Genomic DNA, 13,949 nt, shown 5'->3' with positions numbered 1-13,949 from the left:
CTCTCTCTCTCTCTCTCTCTCTCTCTCTCTCTCTCTCTCTCTCTCTCAGAGTCCAGGTTAAGAATCCCTTTCCACTTGAAATCATTTCATCCTAGTAAATTCTATAAATAAGCAATGAAATGTGGGTCCTCATTTTATCACCAAGAAAGCTGCTCAGCAGGAGCCTGCTGGGTCAGGACAAAACTCTTATTTCCTATGTGAAGTATTTACTTATAGACTAGATAACAAAGATTTTGGATAACTGGTCCAAATTGGTAAATCGGATATGACTCACTGTTTGGTTCTGGGCTAGACTAGATGACCTCTGGGGTTTCTTCCAATTCACCAGTTCTATGAGCTACTATTTTTTTTTTAATTGTACTGCCCCCCACCCCCACCCCCATACCTGGCTCCGTATGGACGCTCTCGGATATCCGAAAACAGTGCATTTTGCTGAAATTTCGAGAGGACAAACGCACACAGTTAGGGGGAAGAATCATGTTCTTCAATCGGCCAAATGTGCACTCAGGGGTCACGACAGCATAGCAGGCAGTATGAGCCTAGAACCAAATCAAACCACAACAACAAAATTACTACAAAGACTCTACCCTGAACACTGAGAGAAACACTGGATGGGAAAATCTTGTATCTGGAAGAAACAGGAAAGGGGAAGGAGCTGGGAAATGAAGCGGTATGGAGAGAAGAAAAGAGTACAGGATTTATAGGTGTGGGACCTGGATTCAAATCCCACCTCCAATATTTCCTATCTGGGTGATCTTGATGAAACACAATCTCACTAGGCCTCAGCTTCCTCCTCTGTAAAATGGGCAGGTCAGACTAGATTATTTTTAATAGCCTTTCCATCAGGATGGTGTAGTGACACAGAACTATTGGACTTGTAGTCAGGGCACCCTGGATTTTTAGTTCTCCCTCTGACACTTATTTTCTGCATGACCTCAGACAAATTATTTAATCTCTCCAAGTTTCAGTTTTGTGATCTCTAAAATGGGGACAATACGATGATCAATTACGACAGACTTACCTCTTCTCAGCAATACAATGATCCAAGATAATTCCAAAAGACTCATGATCGAAAAATGCTATCCACCTCCAGGGAAAGAACTATGGAGTCTGAATGCAAATCAAAGCAGACTATTTTCACTTTTTATTGTTTTTTCTTTCTTGTGGTTTTCCCCTTTTGTTCTGATTTTTCTTTCACAACATGACTAATGGGGAAATGTTTAACATGATTGTACATGTATAGCTTATATCAGATTGCAGGCTACCTTGGGGCTTGGGGAGGGGAGAGGGAAGGAAAAGAGGGAGAAAAATCTGGAACTCAGAAGTCTTACAAAAATGAAACTACTGTTACATGTAATTGGAAAAGATAAAATAGAAAAGATAAAAAAGAAGTAAAAAAAATAAATAAACCAGAACAAATAATAAAATGGGAATAATAATTATACCTAATTCAGAGGGTTGTTGTGGGAATGAAGAGAACATCTGTATAAAGGACTGTAAAAATGTCTATTACTGTTGTTGTTATTGTTATATCATTGTTATCAACATTAAAATCTCTTATCTAGCGGGCAGCTGGGTGGTGCAATGAATAGAGCACTGGTCCTGAAGTCAGGAGGCCCTGAATTCAAATTCGGCCTCGGACACTTGAATTAGCTATGTGACCTTGGGTAAGTCACTTAACCCCAACTGTCTTGCCCTCCTCCCTCAAAAAAAAATCTCTTGCCCTTAAGAGATGGTGCAGGGAGCAGCTAGGTGGTATACCAGCCCTGGAGTCAGGAAGATCTGAGTTCAAATTTGACCTCAGATACTTACTAGCTATGTGACCCTGGGCAAGTCACTTAAACTTGACTGACTCAAAAAAAAAAAAAAGAAGAAGAAAGGTGTACAGGTTATAGAGAATGTGCCCTGGGCTTGAGCCAAATGGCCTGGGTTTCAGTTAAGGCTCTAGACTCAGCAATTGTGTGGACACCACCAAACTACTACTTCTTTTTGTGCCTTGGTTTCACGGAATCACAGGGTCAGAGTCGAAAGAGATTTAAATGAACTTTGAGTCCAACTTCCTCATTTTACAGGTGAGGAAGAAGAGACCCTGAAAGGGAAAATAATCAGTGCTCCCACTTCCATAACACTCTGTGGCTTACAATGCACATTCTCTCAATAATCCTGTATAATGTAAGTATTATCATGCCTGTATCACAGAAAAGGGTACTGAGATCAAGGGTGGTGGATTTCAACTAGTAAGTGGCCAAAGGAGAACTTGAACCCAAGACTCCTGATTCCAGGAGAGATCATCTTTTCACTACAGTATATGGTACCTCTCCTCTGCTATAGGTATGGTGAATTTGTCTTATCTTCTTACTAAACTGTAAGCTCTATTAAGGGAGAGACCAAATTGAAACTTTGTCTCTTCCCCAGCACCAAGCATAGGGCTGTGTATACTACAGGTGCTTAATAAATGTGTCCTGAATGTGCTCAACAGAGGAGTTCATACATCACACTGAATTCACTCAACAGAACAAAATCACCTACCCCCCACAGAAGACACAGGTATCTGGAGGCCTTCTCAGTCCCAATCCCCTCAATCACTTTTTTTCTGTTTCCTAATCCCTCCTCTAAATCCCCCCCTGCAGCTAGGTGGTACAGTGAATACAGCACTGGTCCTGGAGTCAGGAAGATCTGAGTTTTGAGCTCAAATCCAGCCTGAGACACTTATTAGCTGTGTGACCCTGGGCAAGTCACTTAACCCTGTTTGTCTCAGTTCCCCCCTCTATAAAATGGGGACACACTGGAGAAGGAAATAGGAAACCATTACAGTATCTTTGCCAAGAAAACCCTATGGGTTTTGTCACTTAAGAGTGTCAAACATGACTCAATGACTGAACAACAACCCCTTTCATTATGCATTCCTCCAAGAATGGCCTCTACTCCAAGAGAGAAGGCAATTCCAGATTCCTGCTGTTTCCTACCTGAAATTCCCTTTTGGAAGGAGAGCTAACGTCACAAAATAGGGACGGGAGAAAGGAATACGCATTCACATAGCACCGACTATGTGCCAGGCACTGTCCTTGGAGCTTCACAAATACTGTCTCATCTGATCCTCACAACAACCCTGACAGGTAAGGGCCTTTCTTATTCCCATTTTAAAGTGAAGGAAACTGAGGCAAACAGAGTTCAAGTGCCTTGCCCAAGGACACAGAGCTAGTGTACGTATCTGTTGCCAGATTTAGATTCAGGTCTTCTCAATGATTCCTTGCCTCTCCCAGTCTTCTCCTTGGCATCTATTTAGTCTCAAAATGGCCTCTCGATCCTCAGTCTTAAATTAAAGAACACAGTGAATATCAGTGATTCCAAGAGAGAGTCAGACCCAGTTGATTGGCTGCATATCACGAACCCAGATCTAACCTTGGCAGCCAGGGTAGCTAAGGCTCAGCCCTGGAGGCAGGTGGGGGAAAAGGTAGACAAGACAATACAGCAGAAGCAAATGTCAATCTCTCTCTCTCTCCTATCCTAAGTCAGACCTGGAGTTAGTCTAGTCACTCTTACTTTTATTTCACAACTCTTAGCTCAGGAAGGAAGACCAAAATTTCTAGACAATGGTTTAAAGATACTTAAAGGAACTGACTAGATTTATAAGAAAAAGAATCATTCACCAACTGATAAGTGGTCAATACATAAAAACAGATAGTTCTCATATGGAAAAATTCTCCAAATCCCCAGTAATTAGAGAAATGCAAATTAGAGGAATTAGTAGGTTCTATCTCAGGCCCAGGAAATCAGCAAAGTTGATAGCAAAAGGAAAAAGACAAAAAGACAAAAAGGAAAAAGGGGCTGTGGGAAGACAGGCACTTTAATGTATTGTTGGTGGAGCTGTGAATTAATTGTTCCAGTCATCCTGGAAACCAATTTGGAGCTATACTTCCAAAATTATTAAACTGTCCATATATTTTTTTTAATGCACCAATAATCCTATACCTTACAGGAAAAGACTAATATGTACAAAATTATTTATAGCAGCTCTTTTTGGGGTAGCAAAGAATTTGAAACCAAGGGGGTGCTGATCAGGTAAATAACTGAATAAGTTATGGTGTATGAATGTAATGCAGTACTATTGTGCTATGAGAAAGAGTGTTTCAGAGAAACCTAGAAAGATTTATATGAACTGATGTAGAGTGAAGGTAGTAGAATCAGGAGAACAATTTATACCAAAATATCAACCTTACAAAAAGTGAACAATTTTAAAAGATTTATGAATTCTGATCAATACAATGACCAACTACAATTCCAGATGACCAATGATGAGAAGAGGATGGACCAAATATGCAGAATAAGACACACAATTCTGGACATGGCCAACGTGGGAATTTGTTTAGCTTGACTATGCTTATTTTTTTAAAAGGGCTTTCTTTTTCTTTTTTCTGTAAGGGGAATTTGGGGAGCAAAAAAAATTCTTGATATTTGAAAAAAAAAAGATAATCAGCTAGATGAGAATTTTTGTGGAGGTACAATGTAGTTCTGGGCATTGTAAAATTCTTGAATCACCCTTTCCTGAGTTTGTAACCAAGTGCCTGTGTGTGTATTTGGGCAAGTTAACATAAGACCATGTGCTTTGAGCTGCCAGAAGCCTGAAGCTTTTGGTGCAGAGAACACTGATAGGGCAGGGCTGACTATGTCACAGGTCTGAGGATAGCCACATTTCTAATACTACCTCTGAAAACTGCCCTCTTCTTCAGGCAGCTGCTAGATCAGAGAGAGGTCTCAGAACCCTAGGTCTATACCATAAACAACTGAAAAGCTGACAAGTACAAACTGAGAAATTTGCTGATACTTTATAAGAGCAAATAAACTTTACATTACAATGAAATGAAAGACAACCTCAGTCTTTCTTGGGTGACTCAAAGCATAGCAGAGATCTACAGGGACTTGGGACATTATGATGAACTTGTCATGGGGGACCTCAGAGACGGGAAGAGATTGCACTAGCAGGATCTGCCAACGGCATGATTTCTACTGCATGCAGTGCAGGGACTAAGGTAAGTTCAATGCACCAGGGACACTTAAGGAAGGTATAGAGGAAGATGACGACAGGTGACAGGTCTCTTTCCAGTGCTACAGAACAAGATGCAAATGAAGAAAGGAAAAAGGAATGTTTATTAAGCACCTACTATATGTCAGGTTCTGTGCTATGCACTTGACAAATATTATATCATTTGAAGTTGATTTTTCTTTAATCCGGGACCAAACCAGCCACCAAAGAACTCAGACCTCAGTCTAACATGGTAGCATCTGAACCTATTACACCAAAGAATTCAGCAATCAGTCAATCAATCACATCTTTCTCAAGAGAATTCTGTTAATTGGACAACAAACGCCTTCCTAAGCCATCCCACTGTGGCTGGTTTTCTACATGATGGCAATACTGAATGATGAAAAGTGGTCACGGTTCAATTCGATAAATATTTATTAAATGTTTACTGTGTGCAGAGTTCTGTGGGGCACTGGGGTAAGATGAGGTCATTGTTCTCATGGCACCAACAGTTTCACTGGGGGTGAAACACAAACACAGATCCACTATAACAAACGTTATTCCATGAAAAGGAGATTAGAAAAGGACAAATCAAGTGCTTTGTGAAGTTTAAGGGAGAATACTGTTATGGCTGGGGGGCAAAGGGGGAAATTAAGGAAGGCTTTAATGAGTAGGCAGCTTTATAGAGTGCGTGGACATTCAACAGCCATAGATGTTGAAGGAGAGCATTCCAGTCATGCATGGGAACTAGGACAGACAAAGGCATGGAAAACAGCACCAGGAATGTTCAGGGGAAAGAAAGTCCTGCTTGGCTGGAGCATTGAATGAATGGAGGGGAGTCCTGTGAAATCACATGGACAGGTAGGCAGTGAAAGACTAGAGGAGGCCTTCACTGCCAAGCAAAGGGGGTGGGGCTTTATCTTACAAAGATACAGAAACCAAAGTCCCAATACTCCTGATGTGCCCAAAGCTACTTAGAATTAAATTAAACATATCAACTGTGTGAGATAAAGGACAAAGAACTCAGCTGTTCTCTAACAGAAGATAGAAAGCAAAGGCAAGATGATCCCACTACATGGAAGAATGTTCTGTTTTGATTCATTTCTTCCTAGGTTCCACTGTATTAATTCACAAATGCCATAAGATTTCAAAGTTGGACTAGATAATAAAGACCTCTGAAAATGTGGTAAAGCTTACAGACCCCTTCTAGGAATCATGTTTTTAAATGCATAAAACAAAATACAAGGGATTACAAAGGAAACCAAATACAATGAAATACATACATACATACATATATATATGAAAGTTCATATACCCCAGGTTAAGAAGCCCTGGTCTAGTCTAATTCTATTACTTTACTAAGGAAACTGAGGCCTAAGAGTTTAAATGAACTGCCTAGGGTCCCTCAGATATAAGCAGCATAGCTGGGATTCAAATCCAGGTCTTTAGATTCCAGTATCCTTTCCACAACATGATGCTTCCTAACCATACTGACATACCCAGGATGGCTGCTAGCAGAGATTCTTAGATCTGCTTTACTAGAAAAGATGGCTGTTTAAGGGGTCAACAATCTTTTTTAATTACATTCACTAGTTAAGGTAAAAGGCAGCACCCTGAACTTCAGAGATAATACAAGCAGAGAAATAAAGATCAACAGACAGGGCTCTGACTGCCTGAATCAACTATACACTTTACATACATCCCTGGATGGAGAGAGCCTTTACATCTGAGGAGTCGGGGAGCTCTGAACATATGGCCACTCACAATCTCAGCCAGGGAATCACAAGATCCTTCTCATAAGAGAGCCCCCAAAGCAAAATACCAACTCAGAGGATATATACACTTGTCAGAGCCAGAAGGCATCACAACCCTCCTGAGTCTTCCTAAAAGCAAGCCTCCCCTAATGAGCTCCACATGAGATCTATTAATGGGGTGGGTGGGTGGGATATCTTATATCTCATTAACATTATTACTCCCCCAAGAGGTTGTGAGCTCCTTGAGGGCAGGGATTGTCTTGCCTTTTTTTGTACCTCTAGCACTTACCACAGTGCCTGGCACAGAATAAGCATTTTATAAATGTTTATGACTGACTGCTGAAAATAACATTAGCCAACTCAAGTTTGTTGTAAAGCAAAGCATCTTGTCCATCTTAAAGCAGTAAGAGTTGTTCTTATGATTGGGACTATAAGGGACCTACCAGAATGCCACACCATTCACACCGCATGCCTGATAGCACCTCTGAGGACCCACAGGTCTTCTTACACACCTCACAGCGGGCGTTGGATGAGAGATTCCCCTCCCTCCAGTGATGATGGTATGTGTCCTGAAAACAACGATGAGAGACAGTGTTGATAGAAAGGAATAATGATTAAGAAAAACTAGGAAGTCAAATCATAGAGGACTTTAAATTCTCAACTCAACTAACTGAGTGCTTACTATGTGCCTGTACTAAGCCCTAGGGATACAAAAAAAGAGGCAAAAGACAATCCTTGCCCTCCAGGAGCTTATAATCCAATGGATGATGTCTCAGTTATGAACCTGGGAGGACCAGAAGGTTGATGGTAGAAGGTTGCCTCTGAGAAGAAAGAGGGGAGTTTGCAATAGGGGGAAAGATAATGAATTCAGTTTTGGACATGGTGAGTTTAAGATGTCTCTAAGACATCCAGTTTGAAATGTCCAATATATAGTTAACAGGTGGTGAAGAACTGAAGCTCAGGGGAGGGAATGGAGCTGGATATATAATTTGTGAAGTTTCTGCTTTTTAAACCCATGACTAGGAGCTCCCTGAGGGCAGGGCTCAGGCCCCTTCTTCCTCCTGCCTCCCCAACAGCAAAGCTAAGCACAGAGAAGGTACCAAGGAAAGGTCTTCCAAAATTAGCTGAACTCCACGAAGCTGCCCTGTATTTTATTTGGGAAGAACATTTCCTGGCAGTCTCACACACTTCGATATTCTGGGGTTTGTCAAGGCATCGGGAAGGTCCCCGCAGACACTTACGTGGTCCTGGTGCCCATCCTGATGACACTGGCGGCAATCACTGCAGGCAAAGGGGACGCAGTCTGCATGCACATACAGCTCACAAACTAAGGGGAGAAAGAGCATTTCATTCAGATGGCCATGGTCTTCCATCCTTCTGTGATCCCAGAGCACCTGGCTCATTCCTGCCTCTATACTTGAGTCCATCCTGTCAACCTGAATGTTCATCCCTGCTTCAAATCTTACTACTTCTTCAGGACCCAGCTCAGGTGTCATCTCCTAAACACCCCCCCAACACACACACACACACACACACACACACACACACACACACACTTCTCTTACACATTCCTCTTCATTGACCTAGGATAGCACTAACAGCACATACATCCTGTTGGCCCTGAGAGTTCCAATGCACAACTACCTCTATATTCCCCCAAATGCTTGATCCCTGAGCCAGGCAATAGAACATGATGTTTGTGGAAGAGTGTATCAATCAATCAACAAGCATTTATTAAATGCCTATGTGCCAGGAGCTCTCCTAAGTGCTAGAGGTAGAAGGATGAAGGTGAAATATACCCCACCCTTAAGGACCTTCCTCTCTAATGAGAGATAACATTCACATATAGAAGCATATACAAGACATATACAATTCAGATCTGCAGACCACCACCTCCTCCCCCAGGAACTATGGGTAATTTGTCATTTTGTCACATTGTATCTTCTCAATCAGGAAAAAAATGGAATAACAAATAACATTATGTGGTGGTGGTAGGGGGAACCCACAAAATTCTAATGTTAAAAAAAGGTTGCTGTCCTCAAAATGGTTGGAAAGAATTTGATGTAGATCAAAAACCATTAAACTGAAAGTCAGGACACCTGGGTTCTGGAACTAGTCACCTCTCCCTCTCTGGACCTCAGTTTCCCCAACTACAAAATAAGGAACTGAGTCCCTAAGGTCTCTTCCATTCCTCAGATTCAATGACTCTGTGACTAAGCCCAAAGGAAAAGAGATCAAGATAGTATAAAAGGCACTGCATGTTTTATTCCAGAAACCTCTTTCTAATTCTGAAGTCAGCCAGACCCCTCAACTATTTCATACCCATTTCTAAATCTCCACCATGTGCTGAATGTTCTCAGAGAGCACACACGCTGCCTGGTCCCTGTCTCTTAGGAAGCTTCTGTTCCAGGGCAGCCTGGTCACACACCCACACATCGTGTGTTTTTAGTTTTAATGCCTGTTTTTACATTTCCTTGCAAAAGGTAGAAAAAGTGAAGATCCTTGTTTGACCCTACTAAGCCCCAGAAATCTACATCTTTGAGAAGGGTTTGGGGCAGGGTTTCTTGAAGTTATAAACTTCTTTTTTATTATTTTGATAACTGTATTTCAACAGAATTGGTTTCCTTTGTAATCCTATGGATTCTGTTTTACACATTTAAAAGCTTTCTTGGTTTCCTTTGTAATTCTATGGATTCTATTTTATATCATTTAAAACATTTTTTTCAGATGGGGAGGTTCCTTACTTACATGCTTCAGCAGACCACCAAAGGGCTCCATGACACAGAAAAATGTTAAAAAAAAAAAAAAAAACCTCAGGATTAGAGGGAAAGGGAAAAGCTTAGTGGGCAGGAAAGCATCCCAGCCACGAAAGGCAGTTCAGAAAAAAAGCCACGGTGTTCAGTGAGGGAGGATGAGATTATAGGCACTATTAGATACCAAGTCTCTCCACTACTATATCCTATGAAGGGGAGCTTGGTCAGAACTAGCACAGGCCTGCAGCACACAGTTGACAGCAAGAGTCAACCCCAGAAGATCCTGAGAAATAGTCAGTAACTTCAATATTTTGTTCAGTCCATTTTTTTTATTTTAAAATTTTTTCATTTAAAAAATTAATTTTATTTTCAATTCAGAGAACAAAACAAGCATTTCCATAACACGGTACAATAAGAAAAAATGATTGCACATGAAACTACAAATCTACAACTTTCTATTGGTAGAGATCCTCAGAAAACCCTCCCCTCTACCTCCTCAAATACCTTTCCAGGATAGAGAAAAACAGAAGTCACTATTTAAGGATCTATTTTCATGGTCAGAACAGTCCTGTGAATTTCTTCTATACATCTGGAATGGTTCAGTCATCAGAGAACCCCAAGGCCACAATCACCTAAACCACCAAATCACTGCTTCAGTCTATCATTTGAAGCTGTCAAAAATCCTTTTGGATTACAGTATCATATGATGATGAATTCTGAGTTAGAAGAGACCTTAGAAGTGCATCTAGTCCAGGCGTTCTTACGTTCTTAAGGTGTGTGTGTGTGTGTGTGTGTGTGTGTGTGTGTGTGTGTGTGTGTGATGGCCTCCCTCTGGACAGTCTGGCAAAGAAAGCCTCTGGATCCCTTCTCAGAATCATATTTCTAAATAATTGAAGGAAATGTTTAATTTCAGTTGGAGCTTACTGAAAACAAAGTTGCTGTAATGAAATACTACTGTGCTATAAGAATTGATGAGGAGGTTGGTTTTAGAAAAACATGGAAAGACTTGCATGAAATAACGCAGAGTGACGTAAGCAGAACCAAGGGTACATTGTATACAGTAACAGCAATATTGTTTGAAGGGTAACTGTGAATGACTTAGCTATTTTGAGTAATATGAACATTCAAATCAACTATGAAGGACTTAATAAAGGAAAATGCTATCCACCTACAGAGAAAGAATCGGAAGCATGTATTATATGGTACCACATATATATTTATATCAAATACTGGCCTCCTCTACTGCAGAGTTGGGAGGGAGGGAGACAACTTGCAACTAAAAAATTTAATAAAATAAATAAATTTAATTTTTAAAATGTTGCAATGTTTTTTCCCATCCAAGTTCATGGACTCCTTGAAATCTATCTAAGGAACCCTCTTTTTCACAATACCATCCTGACTAAATGCTAGCATATTGAGACAAAATGGAGTAATGGATGGAGCATTAGACTTGGAATTAAAAAGACCTGAGTGGCTAAAAATTGGAAATCAAAGGGATGTCCATCAATTGGGAAATGGCTAAACAAGTTGTGGTATATGATTATAATGAAATATTTTATGCTATAAGAAATGACAAGCGGGGCAGCTAGGTGGCTCAGGGAATAGAGCACCAGCCCTGGAGTCAGGAGGTCTGGCCTCAGACACTTAACACTTACTATCCATGTGACCTTGGGCAAGTCACTTAACCCCAATTGCCCTGCCTTCCCCCCTCCAAAAAGCAAAAAATAAATAAATAAAGGAAAAGAAAAGAAAAGAAATGACAAGCAAGATGATTTCAGAAAAGCCTGGAAAGACTTAACATGAACTGATGCATAGTAAAGTGAACAGAACCAGGAGAACACTGTACACATTAACAATAATATTTTACGATGAAGAACTGTGAATGACTTGGCTATTCTCAGCAATGCAATGATCCAAGACAATCCCAAAGAACTAATGATGAAACATACTATCCACCTCCAGAGGAAGAACTGATATTTCAATATAGCCTGAAGCATCTATTTTTTACTTTCTTTTATCCTTTTATTTAAGTCTTCTTATACAAAATAACTAATATGGAAATGTTATCTGAGGGAGGGAGGAGGGGAAGGAGATACAGTTATAATTTGGAACTCATTAAATAAAAATGTTAAAAAGAAAAGAAAAAGATCTGAGTTCAAATCCCTGCCTCAGCTACTTACTACCTGTGTGATCTTGAACAAATCACTTAATCTCTCTGGGCTTCATCTGTAGAATAGAGCAGTTAGACTGGATGGTTTCTAAAGTCTCTTTTAGTTCCAAATCTATGATCCTATGATCCTATTCCCTCCCAAATTTAAGTCACTACCAACTCATTAATGAGAATATTGCTTCTCCTTACACAGGCAAAAGTGCTCCCAGACAGCCCTTGACTAGGCTTCTCTGGGGAGGCGTTTTACTTTCTTCTGCCAAATCCCACTAAAAACAAGGATTTATAAAGGTAAAGCCATGTAAAGGATTTCAGCAAAGAAATAGGATCAAAAAAAGAAAGAGAGGTTGGTCATCTTACACTAGGGTTAACCAGCTGATTATAATATATGATATGATGTGATATGACATAATATAATATAATAGCTGGTAGGCTTAGTTTCTGTCCTGGTGATCTCTGGATACATCAAGAAAGACTCCCAAAACAATAGGTAGCATCCTCATGGTAAACTTATGAGAGGAGACATATAAGAATCACATAAGAAGGACAACTGTGGATGAGCCACGATCTGCATTACTACAGGAAATACTTGCTATCAATGAGATCACATACCTATTTAAGAATCTGATTAATAAATTAATAATTAGAGTGGGGTAGATGGGGTGTTAAGGGATGACTAGCATCTTTGATGTGAGGGCTATCAAGTTCTTTCCAGGGCTGCTTATTCACCTTTGGTGTCCAACTGGTCATCCAACTCTCACCTTTGACACCAAGAAACTGTAGCATACCCAGCAGCCACATCCTGGTAAATCACCTCAACAAACAGACTAAAGCAGGCTGAGAGTGACCAACAGGCATCAAATCCGTCAGTGAGTTAGAAGGAGGACTTTGCCCTGGCAGAATGGGCAGATGAGAACAATTTGTTCCAATGGCCATGAAGGTGGCCATTCAATCAGACATTGAAGATGCCAAAGATATCCACTGCCTCCTGGGCCATTGCCAGTTATCCTGACTTCTGTCTTGCCACTGGAATTTAATGACTCAGGAAGAAAGAGCAAGGCTGATGACCTGTGTGCAACTCTGCCTCACTTAAATCCAATTCACAAGCAAGTCAACACCCCATGTGTCACATTGGTCCTCTTTGAAAATGAAGAACAAACAACAATAATCATCATCGGAGTATAAGACTAAAAGGAGATGATAAAGAGGGTCTCAAGAGAACCACCACCAAGTTGTGAACTGATTCAACCATTCTGTAGAGCAATTTGGAACTCTGCCCAAAAGGCTACAAAACCATGCATACCCCTTGACCTAGAAATATCACTACTAGGTCTGTATACCAAATGAGATAAAAAATAAAAAGGAAAAGGACCTATATGTACAAAAATATTTATAGCAGCTCTTTTTTGGGGGTAAAGAATTAGAAGTTGCAGGGATGCCCATCAGTTGAAGAATGGTTGAACAAGTTGTGGTATGTGATCATGATGGAATACTACTGTACTATAAGAAATGATGAGCAGGGCTGGGGCAGCTAGCTGGCACAGTGAATAGAGCACCGGCCCTGGAGTCAGGAGGACCTGAGTTCAAATCTAGCCTCAGACACTTAACTCAAAAACTAGAGTCACTTAACCCCAACTGCCCTCCAAAAAAAAAAAAAAAAAAAAAAAGAGCTCTTGTTTTCTTTTTGTGGTAGCAAAGAATTGGAAATTTAGGGGGTGCCCATCAGTTGGGGAATGGCTGAACAAGTTGTGGTATATGCATGTTATGGAATACTATTGTGCAATAAGAAATGAGGAGCAGATGGACTTCATATTTACCTAGAGAGGTATATTTATATATATAATTTCATATATATGTATATATATATATATATATATATATAATTTTATATATATATACACGAACTGATGCTGAGTGAGAAGAGTAGAGCCAGGAGGAATTTGTACACAATTACAGACACAACGTATGTGTGATGACCAACTTTGATAAGCTGGTCTCTTCTCAGCAATCCAGAGACATAAATCAAACCCAAAAGACTCAGGATGGAGAGAGATGTTTACATCCAGAGAAAGAACTGCGATTGAACCCAGATTGAAGCAAACTACCTGCCCTTTTTCATCTTCTTATTTGGTTTTGTTTCCTCTTTCCCATTCTTCATTCCATCTGATACAATCCTTCTTTATAACCTGACTAATGCCTAATGTGAAAGTATTTGCAGATACTGTACTTGATTGTATGCCGCCATGGGGGGG

General features: G+C 40.4%; 1 protein-coding gene across 1 annotated transcript in view; it reads right to left on the bottom strand.

Moving 5' to 3' along the window:
- The window catches only part of DGKQ (diacylglycerol kinase theta), a 103,226-nt gene that overhangs the window by 57,362 nt on the left and 31,915 nt on the right, over positions 1 to 13,949 (bottom strand). Inside the window, exons 4-6 of the mRNA XM_069071692.1 lie at positions 8,019 to 8,104; positions 7,221 to 7,346; positions 386 to 539 (exon numbers count right to left, since the gene is read on the bottom strand). Of these exons, the coding sequence (XP_068927793.1) occupies positions 386 to 539; positions 7,221 to 7,346; positions 8,019 to 8,104 (366 nt within the window). The remainder of the gene's footprint in view (positions 1 to 385; positions 540 to 7,220; positions 7,347 to 8,018; positions 8,105 to 13,949) is intronic.

The sequence above is a fragment of the Petaurus breviceps genome, unplaced genomic scaffold, assembly GCF_028583685.1.
Source record: "Petaurus breviceps papuanus isolate PSGF00001 unplaced genomic scaffold, PetGlider_PUasm1.0 140, whole genome shotgun sequence".
Lineage (NCBI taxonomy): Eukaryota > Metazoa > Chordata > Mammalia > Diprotodontia > Petauridae > Petaurus > Petaurus breviceps.
This window is presented reverse-complemented; position numbering and strand designations above follow the sequence as displayed.